The 20169-nt window shown below is 54.8% G+C and overlaps 1 protein-coding gene across 1 annotated transcript; it reads left to right on the top strand.

Moving 5' to 3' along the window:
• Nucleotides 1-3333: 3333 nt before the first annotated feature.
• VOLCADRAFT_90423 (uncharacterized protein) lies at nt 3334-17140 on the top strand (the record flags this gene model as incomplete). Its single annotated transcript, XM_002949967.1, has 18 exons — nt 3334-3361; nt 6771-7228; nt 8474-8521; nt 8917-9077; nt 9904-9996; nt 10648-11031; nt 11221-11314; nt 11636-11833; nt 11918-12054; nt 12970-13072; nt 13388-13879; nt 13982-14008; nt 14224-14565; nt 14968-15340; nt 15446-15638; nt 15966-16159; nt 16368-16585; nt 16943-17140. The coding sequence occupies 18 exons, from the start codon at nt 3334-3336 to the stop codon at nt 17138-17140; spliced, it is 3741 nt and encodes a 1246-aa protein (XP_002950013.1).
• Between the last annotated feature and the right edge of the window lie 3029 nt (nt 17141-20169).

Raw genomic sequence — 20169 nt, 5'->3', positions numbered from 1 at the left:
GCGCTGGCGCCTGGCGATGGCCTGGGGCCGTCACCCCGGCTGCGGTTTGCGTTGCTAGAGCCTGGCAATACGTTTGGGTGCACGGTATGGTGCAGCTAGTAGGTATGGTGCTAGCTAAGTATCAATGGTTTCTTTCCGTACCCGCGGTTTTTGTTAGTGTATGTGTGTATGTACGTGCATTGTTTCATGTCCGTACGAGCACGCGTTTTCGCCCTGGTGTGACTGCATGCGTGTCTGTATTTTGTGTGGGCTGCCCCTTGGTGTATGTATTTGTGTATGTGTGTGTGTGTGCGCGTACGTGCATGCAGCTTGTATCTTGATGAGTACGGGATGAGTACGTGGGTGCGCGTCCTAGAGTGGAAGCAACTTATGTAGGGCTTTCATTAACGGATTGCGTGCTTTTGTGACTCTGTGATTTCTGTTGGTGCTAGGGGTTGATCGAGGAACACGCCCTCTCGTCTGAACGGAATGTTGGGGGTTCTTTTGTGTCGCGTCTCAAAATGGTAGTTGGTCTTCGTGGTTCGAGGGGACCGTTGTGAGTACGGTGCGGCGTTGGCGGCTAAGGCATACCCATAGGGCCATGGATAGCGAGCTCGTGAGAAAAATGGGGACATTGGGCTGGGCGAGGCTGGGCTCTGGTTTCAGCGCCACTGCTGAGCGGCTGCGGCTGAGGTCACGGCCTGACTAAATGGTGGGGGCACGGAGCGCGGGGCGAAGAAGAGTCATTAAATTGGGTCACATTATGGGCGCTATAGGGTTTGAACAGGGAACTGCTGGTGAAAGGAAAGATTTGGCGGTATAACGTTTTGCTGATCAGCACAGAGAGATAGATGTTTTCGGCATGGTCTCGGAGTTTGACGACCTTTGAATTTTGACATATTGCCGTCGCACATTGGGTGGCTTTGGTCATGAGCACTAACTAGTTTTTTTATTATCGTTTGTTTTTTGTCTCTTGTCTCAGACGCGGGGTGTGGATGGTTGGGTTGGAGACTCGGGAGGACCATGGGCTTGGGCTTCCCTCTAATGGCTCTTTCGTGGGTAGTTTATGCCCAGAGGGTGCCATGGGACGTCATCATATGCTACGCGCAGAGCATACGCCTAAGGGGCCTTATTTTTGGAAGGGACAAATCGTTTGGGACGTCTGTGTTTTGACGGAAATGGCGTGGCAAAGGAAAACACTCCGAAAAACGCAACTTTTATATCGCAACACATGACTGCGACAAGGACAACGGACATTTTGTAGAAACAACAACGACAACAATGACTGCGATTAACATTTATAACAACCCGCAACGGTAAAGCAGCGGCAGCGCTTTTGGCTCTCCTCATTATTTCCCTCTTCGTGTTTGTGTGCCCATTGGTGGCTCCCTGGTTTTCTCTTCCCGTCAGTTAATGACATTGTGGTGCACACAACCAGAGCTGTATGTGGGTACGTGCGCCGGCGTGTATGTATGTATGTATTTATGAATGTTTTTTGTGTCTTGATGTTGTAATAGCGTTCACCTTTTCCAAGCGCGCAGCTTTCCGTCGAAGAGGCTCCTTTTGTATATCCGATCCTTGTCGTTCGTTCGTCAGGCTCTGTTTTTCAGTGCCAAGGATTGAAAAACAATCAACAGGGCCTACAAGCCGTCCTGTGTCCCTCCCCCACCGCTCCTAATTGGCTACGGGGCGGACGCTCGCGGCGCCCCGTGTGCGTATATGTGTGTCTGCATGCCTCTCCGCGCCTTTGCCTTCCGCGCAATGTACTTTCGTGTGCACGTATGTATGTAATGTATGCATGTACGTTTTTGCATGCATCTGTGAGTGGGCGCATATGTGGGGGTGTGTTTTCGCGGGGGAAGGGCGCAAAAACACAGGAATTTTGTGGATATGGCATGGTGCATGTGTGTCTGTGTGTATCTCAGAGTGAAGCCGTAAGGTGCGGCGCGGTGTGGTGGCTGCCCCCAATGCAAGGTACCGGACATACCTGGGATGGAGGAGGTGCCAATGAGGTGCATTGGGGGAGGGACCTAGGGCGAAAAGGAGGGACGGGAAGGGTGAAGGGAAGGCGGCGCGATACGGCTGCTACCGCAGGTCACGAGTTGTTAGCCGCGAGTAGTTCGTTCCTGGTGGGGGGGAAACTAACGAGTGTGCGTGTTCCCTGGAGGGCCCTGTGTGTTTCGGCCTCCTGGACATTCGGCGGCCTTGTCCCACCCTCCTTGTCACGTGCAAATTGTTTGTGTCAGCTGTCGGTGTTCTCCCCCTCCCGTCCCCTCGGGGGTTGCGGGGGCGATGGGTTGGGAGCATAGCGCGGCTCGGTTTGTTGCGCTAAACTCCCCCTGGGATCCGGAGTCTTGTTTGATTTGGGGGCGGCTGGGGGGAGTTGGCTGGGGGGACGCACCGGCGGGCGGACGGCAGTTGCGGAAAAAGGGGGAAGGGGGTTGGGCCTTTTACGGGTTTTCCCCCGTTGTTGTTGGGGATTTCCCGGGCGGCCTTTTGAGGATGAGGATGAGGGGGAGCGAGCGAGAGAGAGATGTGTAAGAGATTTGACAGGTTTCCCCTCCCGAGGGAAAGGACGTTGTGGAGAGAAGGAGCCGCAACCTCATCAGGTTTTGCGGCGGTGTACCTCCTCCTTTCCTCCTCTCTGCTCCTCTATCCTCTTTCCCCCCTTTTTTCATGTCGTTTGCGTATGTGGCGTTTGTAGCTTAAATTTGTGCGCGTAATGTAAGTTTATATGTCTGCATGTATGCGCGTAATAAATTTAGGGGCACTTGTAAGTTGGTTGGCGAGAATGTATCTTGACGGTAATAATGATAAAATAATCGTCATGAACAAACGTTCTCGCCATTAACAGGTGTTTAGTCATCGTGAGAATGTACCGTACACGTCATTTGGTCGTACACAACAGGATTTCCAAGACGAAAATGAGATAGCAGAAATGTAGGAAGGTTTATATGCGCGAGGAGCGTATTCTGCCTCAATGTGCCTGCTGGCAAGTCATGATATATGCTTATTTGCCGCGTTTTTCTGGCCGAGTGTAAGATTTCCTCTGTGGTGGCACTTGACTCATTGCGTGTGGGAAGTGCTCGTGGCCGTTGTGCAAGTCTGTTTTTTTCGTGTTCGTGTGTGCTAAAAAATCGTGTCCCAGCATTGTATGGTTCGTTTTCGTATGCCATGTATGTGTATGTGCGGAAGCATCACATAGCCCAAGTGTTGGTCTGCAGCACGGCGATTGAATGAAGGGACGATGAGGACGGAGCGCAGTGAAGGCTTTCTTGCTGCGATTTCGGAAGGTGCTAGCTTGTCATGATTGGCTGGGAGGTTGTTTGCCGTTGAGCCCAGCGTGGGGTTGGAATGACCCCGTGGGTCAGGGTTAGGATGGGTAAGAAGTGTTTGGGGCCTTATTTAGCCTTAATCCCTTTGCAACCTGTCGCGATTTTGCGTAAAGTAGTGCTTTATATATTGAGATCCAGATCCTTGTACCTCCGCCGAAAAAGTCTGGTCTGCTAACAAAAAATGGTGGAAATTAATTGTGTTGACGTACAAGTACGGCAAGTGGCGTTTAAAGTGAAAGACAAGACACTGCTTATCTCCTAGCTTGCCTTTTTCCTGTCGGCGACTATTGTTGTTGCTAATTTCCGACACTGTTTAGAAGGGATCAGAGAGCCAACACGATCCGGACGTACCCTCACCCTGGCGCACAGCCTCCTTTTCCGTGAGTGTCCATATCGATTAAAAAATGGTCGACATTACCGTCGCACCCGTTGCAGAAAAAGAAAACAGTTGCCCCCCGGAAGGCCTAGTAATAGGTACCTGTGTGCGTTCCGCTTTGGTTCACGTATGTATGTCTAAAGCCGGTCCACGCACTCCGCCTAAACCCGCAAATTGTTGACATACAGCTGGGAAGAGGGGAGGATGGAGGCATCAAAGGGCTAGTCATTTACTAAAGCCTTATAACGAAATTTCAGGTAAGGAAAGGGTACGGCAATTACGTAGGCTGTCAATTAGGGTCACTCCGCTGTCCGTATCTTCCATTACGCCAAGACGGACGAATAATTTCATCACGTCATCCATCCAATGGCCTAGCTGGTTAGCTAAACCATGTCGTACGTTGCCATACCGCGTCGTGATGCATGAACTCGCTTCTGTTGCTCGCCGTCCTTTTCGGAGGAGGGGGCGAGGGGAGCCGTTTCGTGGCGGATATACCCCCATTCCCAGGTCACCTGTAAGGGCTCGGGGCTGCTGGAAATGTGCCATCCTGAGTTTTGCTGTGCTGTGCTTTGGTGCTGGAAACCCTCCTGTCAATCTTATACAGGAACTGAGCGTTAGTTGGGGGGGAAGAGGAGGAAAGACGGTGGAAGCGGGGAAGGGGGAAAGGGGTGTGTTTGTATGTGTGTTGGGGGGGGGGTGACCGAGCCGCAGTATGGCTTGAGGGGTTACGTACGTGCACACGCAAGAGGCGTTAGGCTCTCTCCCTTGCGATGAGAGAACACATAGAGAGGACCGTCCCGGGCCGTCTGCCCGAGTACTACCAGGACGACGAATAGCTGGGAACTCGTGTAAAAGCCGTGGGAGCGGGAAGAACCTCTTGGAGGCAGCGATTGGTGCTGATTTCCTTATAGCGAGGAACTGCGGCTGTTGTGTGTATCGGGGGGGGGGGAGAGCTGCCCGACAGAGAGAGATCTAGCGGCTGTGGGTTAAGTGGGCTGAGTGGTTTAGGAGGTTCATGTGGGTCGTGGGGTAATGGGGCGCTGTCAACCTAGAGATCCCTACAGAGACGGGGAGGGAAAATGATGTCAGGAAGGTTCGCTCAGGAGATGCTAATGCTTTCAGTTGGAGAGGACTGAAATGTCTGGCAGGAAGGCCGTCGTTGCATGCGCTGCAGATGGCTCTTTGGCGATGATGTTGAGGGACTCGCTGCGGGCATGAGGCCTGTTGCGGATGTGCGTGTTAGGCTGTGCGCTGTGCCCGCTTACGTGGACTTAACCTGTTTAGAATGCTGGACCTCGGCAGTCGGGGGCGGGCTTTTCCTCGCTGTGGATTTACGTTTTGTTTCGTTCTTTCACTGCGCGGTCTCTAATGACTATTAAGGCATGTGGCTATTGATAGCCAGCGACGGAGGGCCGCGATACTCAAGCACTGAGACGCGTTCGTTCATTGGTTCCGTCGGACCGTCTTCATGACGAGGGCCCTGCAACTTCTTGGAAGAGTATATGCTAGTATTAATATTTGTAAGAATGGATTCCCAGCTCCACCCGAGTTTACATAAGAGGCATGAGAGTAATTTGTAAAGACACCTCGGCGGAAGACTGCTGAAGGGAACCACCAACCACATCGTTCATGTCTCGCCTGCCCAAACATCTCTATTTCTTCTCCGACATTTCCTCGTAGAAAGGAAGAATTTTCATGAGGCCGCAAGTATCAAACAGAGAAATTGCCGGGGGACAATAATTCAAAATCGAGCTTTACTAAAGTACGGGGATGCAGTGACGGGCAAAACCTCTTCCAGCGCACATCACGATAATTTTCTTAGAACAAAACAAGCCAGGAGATTATCCAAGTTAATTTCGAGTCGACTAGCAAAAGATTGCCGCGTTTGGTCACCTGCCGTCCTGTTTGACAGGTGACGGGTGGTTTGACCCTTCCTCGGATTGGAACACCACTCAACGCCCAATGAAGCTCCCACGCGTCCAAAATCCACGACATCCCCGAAATCCCTGTAATTTGCAATCGCAAATGGTTTTCCTGATATCCTTCCCCTCTAGCGGTGATCGGCCCGGTTGAGCCGCCTGAAAGGAACGCAACACCTCCACAAGCACAAATACGGCAGTCCCCTCACACATTTTTTTCAGAAAGCCTCGGCGGGCGGGCAGAGGCAGCACCACCCATCATACAGACCGCGTCCGCCCACACCTCCCCATCGCACTCTTAGGCCATCTCTCCGGCGGGCTTGGACCAAGCCTAGTGATTTGATTGCACTTGGGTAGGCAGGGCGCAACACCTGCAACAAAGCTCGATCGACAGAACACCAGGACACGGAAGCCCCTGAATCCAGCTTCAGCTCTTTCTCCTGCTCCTGCTCCTGTCCATGCTTACGAGTTGGCCCAGGGGAGTCCCTCCCTACTGGGCTTGGAATCTCCTTTGGAGCGCTTCCTGATCTGATCAAATCTAGCACAGCAAAGTCCGTCACAGCCCCGTTAGAGTTAATCCGCTGTGCGCGGCAGCGGTCGCCGAGATCCAGAGGTCTGGCTCGAGATTCTGGCTGCATCTCCTGTCTCCGTTGCGCAGTTTCGTGAAAGGGAAACGGACGCACTTCGGGCGCGCAGAGAGGGCGGGTCATAGTTGCAGCCAAGGTCGCGTCTTCCGTTGGTTACGAGCCGGAACGGCATTAACAGTGGCAGCGACATCACCACGGGTTTGCGGCTGGAAGGGCCGTGCCTTAACAAGCTCTGACCAAACAGCAGCAGCAGCAGCAGTAGTAGCAGTAGTAGTAGCAGTAGCAACCTTATCAGCCAAAATTCTGTGCAGCACCAGGACGACTTGCGGCGCAGCAGCATAGCAACAAACAGGCTCGGCAGGATTCAGAAGCGCTACTGCTGCTACTGCTGTAACTCTCAGCCCTTCTCAGACTGCTGGCGCTCCTCCTTCCTTCCTCGATCCGCTCCGCCCGCTCTTCGGCTCCTACCGCGCGCCCTACTCTCAAGTCTGCATGCAGAAATCCGAGCGACGGCCGGTTGCCGCCGCCTGCGCCGCTGCCGCCGCCACTGCAGCCACCGCACCTGCCGCCGCAGCCGCCAGCCTCCCTGGAGGAAGCGGCAGCGGAGGCGGCGCGGCGCAAAACTCAACGCCAACACTGCCGCCCGGCTTGCTGCATCGTGTGGGACCTCTGGCATTACCCGTTGCCCAGCGGCTGCCACCGTCTCTAGAACGACATGCATTACACGCCGGCGCCCTACGGGCTATGCTGACAGAGGCAGTGGCAGCAGCAGCGGATGCGGCGGCAGGAAAAGGCTCCGAAACCAAGGCCGCGCTGCACCGCCGCGGCGGCGTGTGCGCTTCCGCAGGAGATCTGCTTCATAAGCCCTTCGCCGACGGCGGCTTGGTGAACGGGCGATACAGCATCTGTACGTCCCCAGCGTTGTCGTCGTCAGCGGAAGTAGAAGTACCAGCGCAGGTGCCGGAGATTGAGCCCGGCGACGCTGGCAAGCATGGCGGCGGATGTGGTGACGGCAGCGGTGACGACGACGGCGTGAGCGTGCTGAATTGCCTGTTATCGTTGTCGCTCTGTCGGGATGTGGAAAGCAAAGGCAAGTCGGCCAATGCCGCCGCCACCGCTACCGCCATCGCCGGCGATGGCGGCGAAACTGGTGATGGCGGCGTCGCCGCTGCCGCCGCTGCCACCGCTACCACTCACGCGGAGACAGAGACGGAGCAGGACTTCAAGTGTGGCACCTTCGTCCAAGCTTACGTCAAGGTACGACGACGTCCTGAGAAGGACGTACGGCAACTCCGTACATTCCCTCCCAGTTGCCTCATTACCTCCCAAACTTATTTTCCTAAATCCTGCTGACTAGATTTCTGCTGACCGCAATGGATTTGTAAATCTGGGGATCCGTCCGTCACCGTCACCTGCACGCAATGTCCTGTTTTACTTGGTTGAATGAGCCACGTGCATCCAAGTATATATATTTGTTTTATATTTTGTTAAGTGCCCAATGCCGTACTTCCCTACAAGATGGCTACCAAACTAACAAAGTAAACTGCTGCGCCCCCTTTCCACCAACCATTCTCAGGACCTTCGCCGAGTGCGTCGCTTCCTTCAGGCAGCCTTGGAGGGCCTTACGTTGCGAGTGATGGCCACCGCAGAGCGCCTGCAGGAGGCGCATCAGCAGGCTAGTGCCACCTCTGCGGCGGCGGCGGCAGGCAGCAACGGCGGCAGCGCGACGACGACGGCGGCGGCGGCGGCGGCGGCTATGGATGCAACGCCGTCGGTGGCCCTGCGAACGTTGTGCAGCGAGCTGCGCGCAGAGTGCGATGAAATAGGTCGGTGGGCCAGTTGTCGGTTTAATCAGAGCTGTTTCCAACTACTTTATACACGTGTTTCCTCACTCACTTGGATGCCCCCTAGACGGTGCAGTAAAGGAGGGTGGCGATGGGGGCCCTGACGGTGTCGATCAGGGGCGCAGAGTACAACTGCATTTTACGAATATAAGCTACCTTCTTACATTCAGATGTGTTACTTGCATCTGCTTGCACGCTACTTGAATTGTATTATGGACGGACCTCGAGTGTGTGTACCAAATACCACGTACCGGTGGCCAAACCCCGACACACCCTCCCTTTTCACGCTCCCTTTTTGCCGATAGCCTCTTGTTTTCTATGGTTACGGAGGGAAAAGGAAACGAACACCCAAATCCCCCGGCCCTGGCCCGGGTCAGGTTGCATAGGCTGACGACTGTGCCGTACCGTGCTGCTCTGGTGCTGTGCCGTACAGGTGACGAGCTGGGAGATCTCGAGGAGTTTGAGAGGTACAACTCCGCGGGTGAGCACCGCTGGATCTGGATCTGGATTGTCAGTTGTCCAGATTGAGGAGACTGGGGGGGAAGCTTACTAACCCTTCCGATGATATAAGCTTTGGCAGTTTGGATGGATATAATTGTTTGCATGCTGTGAGGTTAAATAAATCCGTTTAACTTTGTCGTACAATAGGCGTCGTGCAACGGTCGAAATTATGCATAATTTTTTTCATCCAACTGCGGTTTGCGAGAAACATTCCTGAAGCGTACTTACGTACGTGCATGTACACAGAGTTTGCGGAGCTCGGGTTGTTGCACGACAGAAATGTCGCAGCATCCGCCGGCGGCGGCGTTACTGCCATGGCAGCTTCAACTGTAACGAATTCAACGGTCACAACGGTTACCACTGGGTCCTCTGGAGCGGTTTGGGTCCATCAGCCGTTGGCCAACGGTGCGCGGGGTGGCAACGGCGGCGGGTGTTCGACGTCCGCGGACGTGTACGGCACGGGGGGCCCTGCCGCTGCGACCGAGACGGCGATCGCTCAGTTGGAGATTAGGCGCGTCTACCACCGCTGCATCCAGGTGCGTACGACATGTACGAACAACATTTCTCGCTTATAGTCCAGGGAAGGCGCCACTGAGCTACTGCGCCAGGAAAGGCCGGCCAGAGGTTCGTTGTGCAGATTGTAGTTTTGGAGTTCAAGGGGAAGGCGGAAAGCGGAAAGGGGGATGAAAGCGGTTGAACGACGCAGATCTGTTGTTGCTTAGCTCTGATCTGTAGCCAGCACTCGCCCCTGCTGTTTATGTCGTTATTTATTTTGTTTCAGATCTGCTGGTTGAGCTCTTAACTTTTTCTGTTAGTTCATAGAATGCAAGAGGCAGGCTGGGATTCAACATTCAAACGGTAACGCCTACCCGTGCAGTCTCCCGTACGCCCATTAATACCGTCGTTCAAATTAGACCATCTTCACGGATCCAACAATTACTGTGAACTTGTCATAATCTTGCTCCAGGATTACCTTCTGGGCGGATTCACGTATGACATGATTCTCGTGGCGTTGTCCGACTTGTACGAGGCCGTACGGCACGTCGCCCAAGCGCATAATGCCAATTCCGCAAATTCGTCGTGGGTACCGCCAGACCAGTTCAAGAGGTATGTATGCTGCTGCTGCTGCTGCTGCTGCTGCCTCCTCAGCATTAAACGTTGTTCAATGGTATTATAATTGACGTATTGTAATCCATTTTCGGCGGCTATCAGACGGTATGAGGTAGCCGTTACACAGTCCTTACACAGGCCATGATGTGGAAAATGAACCTCCCCCCTCCCGAAAACACAAAGCTTTCGTTCTTTGCTCGACGACTGAATGGATTTGTTGGCATCCTTCCACATGTCGTACACATGACGCAGGAGCACAACCAAGTATTGGGTGGATCCACGAAACGTACTGCGGGTCAAAACAACCGTCATACGCCACCTGCCGGTGCTCATCTTTGGCCGCAAGTACGTTATATCAATCGTAGCTCATGGCATGGTGTGCTCCTTCCGGCCGCAGCTGTGTGCCAAAGGCTGCCTCTTTCCTGCTTCCTGTTTCCTGTTTCCTGTTTCCTGTTTTTCCAATACGGGTTTACGACGCGAGCAGCTCTCACGGCGCCTCTGACAGCGCGTGTACTCGGACCAACGCATTCCTCATTCAGCCGCCGCTGTTGTGGCTTAGCGCTTCTCTGCATTGTTGCGCTCACCTTCGGGGAGCTCCGCCTCGTCCCGCCGCCTGGGGCGGCGTTGCCTGACGTTTAGCTGTGCTGGGCTGTGCTGAGCTGAGCTGGGCTGGGCTGATGAAAACCTTCCTAATCTGAATAAATGAGTGAATGAACGGCGTGACCTGCTTGGATCCGACGAGATTACCGGTACTGGTGTCGCCCGTATCCATTTTTGTGTAAAACACGAGGTGAAAGCAAATCAAGTCCCCTGCTGCCACTGGCCCGGACAGGCCCAAGCAGCCAACCAGAGGCTCGGCCCTGTCCCGCAATGAAATGGGGGGAGACCGATGCGGGCCCCAACCCGGCGATGAAGCTGGGCTGGTTTATGCTGGCCCTGGGCTGGGCCGCCGTCGCCGATTTGCTCCGTTGCCTCTTTCCCCCCTGCCGGGCTCAGGTCGTGCGCACTGCTGCCCCTGGAGCCGCTGAGAGCTGGTGCCGCCGCCGCCGCCGCAACCGGTGCTGGCAGCTGCACGAACGCCGCTCCCCCCATAGGGGACCCCTGGAGAGCACCTGCGGGTGTACTGCAGCCTAAGGCGCCATCGCCCACGTCGCCGGCGGAGGGCTTTTCGGCGCTGGCGAATGGGCCTTGGTCGACGCCGTCGACGCCGATGCCGGCGGCGAAGGCGGCGACGGCACCAGTGCAGCTGACGCGGCAATTGCTGGCGCAGTACATGTACGACAGTTCCAAGATCACTTCGGTTTATTTTGATAACAAGCAACTCGATGTGTACCACGAGCGGTTGGCTCGGGGTGACGGCGCCAGTCTGGTGCGTATAAGGTACGAAAGCGTAGGTAGAAGCCGTACCAACTGTCGTACGGCACGCGTGCGACTGTTTCAGCGTGCAATTTCAGGGACAGCGCAACGTGTACCCTCCATCCGGCCTCATCTACCGATGCAGCGAATTGTGTACAGTCGTGTACATACATATGTACGTACGACACGTGCGTGATGTGGTATGTCGTACAGGTGGTACGGCGTGGATGAGCCGGCTCCGGAGCAGGGTGTGTTTGTGGAGCGTAAGAAGCACCGCGACGCCTGGACAGGGGAGTGCAGCCTCAAGGTGGGGTTCGTATGGGAGCAGAGTAGCGTACTTCGGAGGTATGCTTACCCCTGAACACGGAGAACAAATAGTTGCTTGGTTTAATGAGCGACTTGCACTAAGTAAGTGGCTGCAGCAAATTACAGATGTACAATGAAGGTTCTGAGAATTCATGAATGTGGTTTTACTGGTCAAACCTTTTTTGGAGTTTCTTGGAGGATTGTTTTGGATTTCTAGACGCATGTAAGTTTTTGCCGTCCTCTTCCTCCTCCTCCTCCTCCTCCCCCCCCTCCTCCTCCTCCTCCTCTTCCCCCCCCCCCCACGGCGGCTCCTGGTCCACAGGAACGCGCTCAGTTGCTGCATCGTGACGTGCCGGCGTACTTGACGGGATTGCAGCTGCCAGCCATGCAGCCGCCGACCCACGGGTCAGCATCACCATCGCCGCAGCCGCCACCGCCTTCATCAGCCAACTCTCAAGCCGCCGCAAAGGCCGCCGCGTTCCTGCGCGAAGTCCAGGCCAACCTCATGCAGCGGAATCAGGTACGGCATAATACAGCACAGAAAATAAAAGAAATCACTCTCACGCCCCTGTTTCTTAACATCTCGCCGGACAAATGAATCCAGGAACCGTTCCTACGTACGGAGTACCGCCGTACAGCTTTCCAACTGTCCAGTACGAACGCCGTACGGATTAGCCTGGACACGCAATTGGTCATGACCCGGGAGCAGGGTGCATCCCGGGCACCCGGAGGCTGGCACAGGTGGGCGGTCGGGCAGAGGGGTGGGGGGCGGGGGGGTGGGTATCGGGAGACGGGTTGGGTGTTGTTGGAGGCTTTAAAGGGTTTCTCCGGTCGCGGTGATCAGAGCGGTTGGAAGTTGGGAATTACCGGAATACTAACCACGCGTGGAAACGGAAGTGCCGGGACTGACTGTATTATGGTCAGTTGTCGGTTGTAATGCCGGGGTTGGGGGTTGGGAACGCGCAACCGAGTGGATGAGTGTGATGGCAGGAATGCGAGAGAGCCACCACCACCACCACCACCACCACCATCACCACCACCACCACCACCACATGCATTTCCGATATCGAATTTACACGGCTGCATGTATCTTCGTTCACAATACTGAAAGGATAAGTCAAATAAGCCGAGTCGCAGTATGTATACGGCGCTAGGGGTTAACGACAAAATGGCACCCCAGTCCCCAGCCACCCATCGAGCCGGAACCCCCGGGATAGGATAGGGCCGCACACCAGCCTCCGTGTAGTTGTCCTGACAAACCGCGGGGCCCCGCCGGTATCAAATGTTAGAACGTTGCTCCTGTGGCCGTCATGTGCCCTCAGGTCCAATGCACTTTGCGTACAGCCCATAACAACCTAGAAAGGGTTCATTTTTGCTCCCTCCCGGCCGCTGATTTTACCCGCTTGCTTCATTTCAATACTCGATACGAAATTTTATTTCCATTCGGGTGTCGCCCTTCCCTTCCCTCCCCATTTCGTTACTTTGCCCGCTGGTGCCGTCGACGTTTGATGTATGCACGCGCACGAACACACACACACATACACACGCACACACACACACACGCACACACACACACACGCACACACACACACGCACACACGTCCGTGCACACATACGCGCACACATTTCTGTCGGTGCCCGTTCTGTGTGTTGCAGAGACCCAAGCCTTGCCGTTCGGCGTGAGGATATCGTACGATTTCCGTATGCCGTACTCGAGATCAAGCTGCAGAACGAGGACACCTGCCCCGCTTGGGTACTGGTGAGCGACCTCGCGCGTGAAGGAATGCGTCTGTATGCCTCTGGTGTCTTCATTTTGTGCTTGTTGAGAAGAAGTTTCAGGAAGAAAAGAAGGGCTTTAGGAAATATACCTCCCCTCGGGAAAGCGGGAACATAACGAACGTTTGTGTGAGATTACGGCTTATCGCGTACGACGATGACGTCATCGGCAGCACTTTCCACGCTTCCTGTAGAAACGGCCTCCCAACGGACCCATCCAACCAACCTTGCCGTATCAACTAGAAGACTTGCAACCACCAACATCCAACTGACCACTCCATCCATATCTTCCCGGCAGGCTCTACGGGAGAGCGGTTTGCTCGTTGAGGCTCCCAAGTTTTCAAAATTCCTGCACGGCATGGCGCTGCTGTACCCTCAGAAGCTCCGAAACACGCCTCATTGGTTTCTGCCCGACCACCACCACCACCACCGGCAACAGCAACAACATCCGCACCAGCATCAGCACCTAGGTGGTTCCGGAGCTCCAGGCTCTCGAATCAGATCTGGATCCGCAGCCGGTCTGTCGCAGTCGTCCTCCGCCGGATCCAGCTGGATCCGTACGGCACTGTGGCTGCGAGGCAACCGGGCTTTCAGCCGCTCCGTAACTGCGGGTGGGGCCCCGCCGCCCGTGTTTGGGGCTACTGGTGGCGGCGGGAGCAGCGGCGGGGCGGGATTGAGTTTGGGTTTCAGATCGGGAAGGTCTGTACCGGGTGGCGGTCCCGGCGCCATCGTCGCTATGAGTCCAGCCACGATTGAGGAGTTGGCAGATACGGGCGACAAGTACGCGGAGGTACGAAAAATGAGCAATACGCCGTACCGTACCGTACATAGTACCGTAAAAGTATGTGAGGTATTTTCTCCAACCCCCCGGAATATCCATCGGCTGCTGCAGGTTACGCAGAAGCCGCAGCGGACACCCGTCAGTACTCTCTGACGCTATGAACTCGCGAAATTACTCTTTCCGTCGCACTCCTGCGACTTACTCTAGCCATGTACGGTCCGGTCGTACGCACCAACTACATTCAACCGAGTACGCTCTCGGCAAATACACAGAAAATCTGGTTCCCTGAATTCTGGAAAGCAATCCCCATAACTCTGGATCCATTCCCCCTCTTCTGCCGTACACCCAAGCAGGAGGTCCCTCAATGGCTGTTCCCCGCCAACATTCGGCCCGACCAAGCCCAAGATATCATTCCAGATTCAGATTCAGATCCGGATTCCGGTTTGGCTGCCGTACGGGGAGGTCTGCGCGCTGGTGGCCAACGTGACGTGGATCCAGCCCGTACAATTCGCGGATCCTCCACATCCCTGCGCCATCAGCCACTCCATACCGGTGCCGTACAGGGCGCACACTCGGGCCTTATCCGCAGGGGCGTGGGAAGCGGCGGCGGTGGCGATCACGTGGCGGTGTTGGTGGGCCCCCCACGGCACGGAGGGCCCGACGACTCCGACTCGTCCCACAACAGTACGAAAAAGGTACGGCAACGCATTTTCAGGCATTAAATCACGCCTGTTTTGTATCCTGTTCCATTCCTGCGTATGTGTGTGCGTGTGTGTGTGTGCGTGTGTGTGGGGGGGAGGGGGCGCCCGCGTCAGCGTGCGTTTTCATGTATTTGGAGGTTGACACAAAGCCCAGGACAAGCCAAGGAGTGCTGAACAGTCTCGAGCTTATGAGCGGCTGCGTATGGCAGCGGGCCAATGATGATGATTTATACGGATCGCTTTTCGGAAAGGACCAACGCTGGCTTTCGCTAATTCGCAGCGACCCCACTTCGAATCCTGTCTCCGGCGGAATCCTGTAATTCACGATCTCCGATGTTAATTGTCCCCATCTTCATCTTGATAATAAATCCTCTGCCCTGCGCCCTGCAACCCCAGAGCGGCAGCCGCAATAACAGCCGCAGCAGCAGCGACCTAAGTCGCCCGAGCAGTGTCCGGAGTAGCTACCTGCCAACCGTAGAAGCACGTACCTCCGTAGGGCCCGCAGCCGCGGCCACAATGACCCGTGGGTCGCCCGCGTCTTCGCGGGGCGTTGCCGGCGCCGCCGGCGCCACCGGCATCGCCACCGACGCCATGGAAGGCGTCAGTGGCGGTGGCGTCATCGGCGGCGCCACCGCTGTCACGGCAATCGGGCGCGGCATGAGCGCCGGCGGCGGCGGGGCCGATGTGCCGTACTCCGCCAGCGCCATCTCGCCGCTCCCGCTGTCCCTTGCGACCGTTCCCTCGCACAGCGTTATCTTGTCGAGCTCCAGTAGGAGGGGCGCAGAGAGCACCAGCAGCGGCGGCGGTGGCGGGGGCGGCGGTGCCGTCAGCGGCGGCGGCGGTGGCAGCGGCGTCAGCGGCAGCGGCTCCGTAGGGTTCAAGGCACTAGCCGCCAATGGAAAGGACACCACCGATGTGTACGGCAGCCGCAGCATGAGCGCCGGTGGCGTCAGCGGTAGCAAGAAATGGCCTCCACGCTTCCGCCGGGGCGGCGTAACCAAGTCACTAAAGTCGCTCCTACAGAGCCATGCGGGCCGCGTATCGCCGCCTTCGTCCCGCACTGAAGGGTGCGTGAAGGTGTCGTGGGTGTCGGAACTGGGGCAGCTGCGTGGGCGTTTCCTGGAACTGTGTACGGCACTGCACCGTACGGGCACCGCGCTGTGTGCGGTTTAAAAATGGCGGAATGGGGTGGTGCTATCTGTAGCAGCTAACAGCAAACTGGTCGATGCTGAAATGACGGGATATGAAATGATATTCGAATGATAGGCTGGTAGTTTTTCCATAGAATGCGTGTTTCCTGTATGCACGTTTTCGTTTGTCCTGTATGCATGTATGCATGTTTCTGTGATTTATTTTTACATGTATGCATGTTTTGTGTGTATGTATATCGGCAGGCCGTTGCCCGCTCAAGCCTCTGGCGAGGCAATGGGCGGCTCCTGGGCAGCTGCCAAGTGGGCTTCGCTTCGAGGACGTGGAAGCGGCTTCGGTGGCGGTGGAGGCGATGTGGAGAACGGCGGGAGCGGCTACGAGCTGCCTCGCGCGGCAGCAATGGTGCGGACGCGGGTCGAACCGAAGACTTTCTTCGCCGGTACGATGTAAAACTTGGACCTCTTTGTTTTTGGCAATTATATTGGGAACTGGAGGATTGAAATGTTTACTGTGAACCATTTTATCGCATCGCTACTCTTGCCCTTGCCCTTGTCGCCCCCCGGGAACCAAACCCAGCCTGGATCCAAGCACTGAAAGTTTTGAAGTCACACGCACATACCTGTCGTACCTCTCTGTCCCGCTCGCAGCCGAGCGAACCTTCCTGTCGTGGCTAAACATTGCCGTACTTGTAATGTTTACGTCGCTGAGCCTTATGGCGGACCGGTTGACGGTTTTTGGTCCCCAGCCGGGTGCAACTGCCGTACCACTCCCGGACGGAACCGTTGTAGAGCAGGCGCTTACCGACACTGGCAATGTCGTACAACGACAGCCTGCCTGCCCGGGTGGCATTTGCCACGCTAGCCAGGTATGTGGAGGAGAGTTACCCTAAGTTGTATCGTTGTATCGAGGGTTGTACGACACGATTTTGTATTCACTTCAAGAAGGCAGGTCGTTGTGGGATGGGGTGGGAAGAGCAGAGGCTGGAACTGGGTCGAATTCAGGTTTGACCTGGGTCAAGAAAGGGGTAGCGTTAAATTATTCCAGATTTGGAGTCAATAAACGAAACGCATCGTCTATGTATGCGGAAAAAAAGAGCGGCGATAATGTAACACCCGTTTTGTTCAACCACAAGTAATTAAGAGATCGAGGTGACATTGATTAATCTGAACCGAATTTGCGTGTCCAAGCCCCTTCTCACTTGCTGTATTGTATGGCAACGCAGATCGCCGGCATGGCAATGGCCCCCGTCGCGATGGCCTTCATGCTGTATGCGCTGTACATGTACCGCAAGCGTAGCGCGCAGATCTTGCGCCGCGAGTCCGTTCGGTACGACGACCAGCGGGGCCCGGTACTGCTCACATGCATGCTCTTGGTCGTACTGGTGATTGCATACGTACTAACGGTCAAATCCGTTTCATGAGGCTCATGAGATAGATGGCGGGGTGGATGAGTGGCTGTGGGCGATTGGTCGATTGATCGATTACTATTGATGGCCTCTGAGTGTCGTCGTCTCGTGCGGTACGGCACTTAATGCGGTACGGCATTTCCTGGGAGGGAGGCAAGCGTGAAGAAGAGAGCATGTCCATATGGGGACGCGGGGAAGAAGCCCCTTCTGGAAAGTGGACATTGAATAGGATGCCCCACCAGGCGCCATCGGCTCCAGGACAACAGGCCGAAAGCGTCGTGCTGTTTTGCAGCTGCAGTAAGATAAAGCTCCTGTAGGAACCGCGTACGGCATTGCTACAGAACCCTTTATAAGGTGGTTGTGAGTACTTGATGCAAAAAGGAAGATGATGGCTCCATTCCCAGCGCATTGCACCGTTGATCTCATCATTGTTCGTTGACATACGTCGTTGTACGCTGTTGGTAACAGTTGCTCGTTGGCATATACCGTTGGCACATCCATGGACGCTGTGGTTGGGGTCGGCAGGAGGGGCGCTTTTCAGTGTGTTAAACAGAAGGGCCTCAGCTGCGCTCTGACGCACATGGGATATATCCCTGTGCGTGAAATAGTCGGCAAGGATACGTCTATTTCCCTGCATCTGGCTCGCAAGCCACTGGCCAGTGAGGTGAAAAGAGGTAGGTGGAAAGGCAGAGAGCGGCTATCACGACGTTCTATCGGAGCCACCCTATCGCGGTATCAGGTGTGTACGGCAGCGGCGGTACGGAAATGCATGTCAGAAATTTGTCCGTTAGTCATTGCATAGACATTAGCAGAACTCGTTCCAAGGAGTGTGTGCATGGCACGGATTATACGGCAATTATAAGGCTTGTACGGCGTCGCCAGCCAGCCAGCCTCGCCATGCACGGAAGACTGCCGGTCGGAGAGGTACTGGTAGATGAGGGAGGGACAGTACCCCGGTGTTTGATGGGTAACATCAAATTACGCTTACTTTGTGCACCGTGCAGGCGCATGACAGGTGTATGGGACATATGCCCTGGGCTTTGCCCGTCGCACATGATTGCGAAGGTTCTGAGTGGATTAGGTACATGTGTAAACGTTGTCGGTCGAGTAGCGCATGTGTGTTTTTTGATGAATTGTGCCGCATTAAGAATGTGCGGGGAATGCAGCGTGAGCAAACCTGCTGGCACACGTGCATGCGCTTCGCGGCCATTTGTTCGTTTTCACTTGTACGGCGTATAGGTGTACAGCTGGTCAGGATGTTTCACATATGTGGTTGGATGTTGGATGGTTGTGGCAAGAAGGACGGTCAGCGCTGTGAGAGTACGGCAGCACAACGTACCATGCACAAAATTAGGAAGTACGGCAGGACAACGTATGTCGTGCGTAGAATTAGAAATGTAGGGGACTTCTGTAGCCACCTCCCATCAGTTGACATCTGCACATTAACTAAAAACGGGAGCGCGAGCCGCATGCCACGTAGTCCGGGTCTGGAAAGATGCAAACAGGGGTTGGTTTGTCGTGTGACGATTCTGTAGTACTGAACTTTCCTAAGCAGGCAGCGGTACCCTTGCCGTGCGCTGTCCTGAACCAAGCCAAGCGGACGTGCATTGAGCCACGTCATTACGTTTGATAAAAAGTACGGCGGGCTGCCAGGCCACTCATTCCTTTATTCGGGTTTGCTGAGTGTACGGAGGTACGGCTGCGGATACGAACGACGAGTAACGCCGGTGCTGCTTAGGAACTGAGCTATATATGGCATGTCCACCGTTCGGTTGGATCTTTAGCTGCCGTACATAATTTAGTCGCTGTCATTAAGGATATTTTATGATGTCGATACCAGTCCTGTTTCGTAGACGCGCGGGACGTACTATTGGATTTGCAACGTTTCCTGCGTTGTCTGTAGCCTCAGTTTAACGGGCACACACATACATGTACACACATACATATACATATATACATGCACATAAACATGCATACAAACATGCACATATGTACATGTACACACATACAGTTATACACAGAAACACGCTGAGACACGTACATACACATACACTCTTATGCATGCGCACACATAATATACACACTTGTACACACGTCACACATACGAACATAAATACATATGCCTCCTTATTCATATTCAAATGCCGTATTGCTGCTGGATATGGCGGATAAGGCCTTGGTGATACTCATCCCGGCCGACCCGGCGGCACGATACACGAACTGCACGCGGTTCATTTGAAGGGACCAGAGCTCGACAGCCAGGATCCCGTGTCTGAGAGGGCACTGGTAAACCTCCATAACGTGTGCAGCACGCCGTGCTGCGAAACGTAATCGCCACGCTTCCGAGGTAGCGCAGCTCTAACCCCCCTGCTCCGCTGCAAGGGATCACCGCGCGTTTCCTTGGTAGTAGTAATAGTTCCCGAATATGACGCCATCATGCAGTATGGCATACCGCCATCCTTTCTCAGCTCTAACTAGTGGTAAGCAACCCCTTACTCCCCGCCACGCACATACCCTTATACGCTTCCTGGTTATGCTGAAGAATTACAGCATAAACGTTTTGCATGCGCGCATATCGAGTTGGCCCCTTTCCAGCACAAAGAAATGTCAAGCACAGCTGTTCCACGGACATTCCTCCTTACGCCTGTTGAGTGTAATCTAATTTTGTTATAGTAGTCGTGCGGATGTTGGCTTCACAGAGCTCAGTGGAATACAGACCACAGCACCAGACTTTCGCAGCTGCCGTCCAGGCCGTTGAGATGATAGCTCGGGATAGTCATCCAATCCAAGAAACTCCAGACTATTCCCAGGGGTCATTACATACCCTAGATTTTTGGGAGCTCTTACCGGACGTTGCAATCGCACATGCTCAGCAGCCGACTCTCTTCAAGGAACCAAACCAGATCCAGGCCATCACAATGAGATACCTAAGATCTCATAATCCGAAGAGAAAAGTAGCAAATACAAATTGTCAAAAGCGCGCCCTCCGCTGTCAGGTAATTACGCGCGTAGCCAACCAGCGACACGCAGCACAAAATAAAGCT

The sequence above is a fragment of the Volvox carteri genome (assembly GCF_000143455.1).
Source record: "Volvox carteri f. nagariensis unplaced genomic scaffold VOLCAscaffold_16, whole genome shotgun sequence".
NCBI lineage: Eukaryota > Viridiplantae > Chlorophyta > Chlorophyceae > Chlamydomonadales > Volvocaceae > Volvox > Volvox carteri.
Note: the sequence above shows the minus strand (reverse complement) of the source record. Positions and strands in the feature narration are given on the sequence as shown.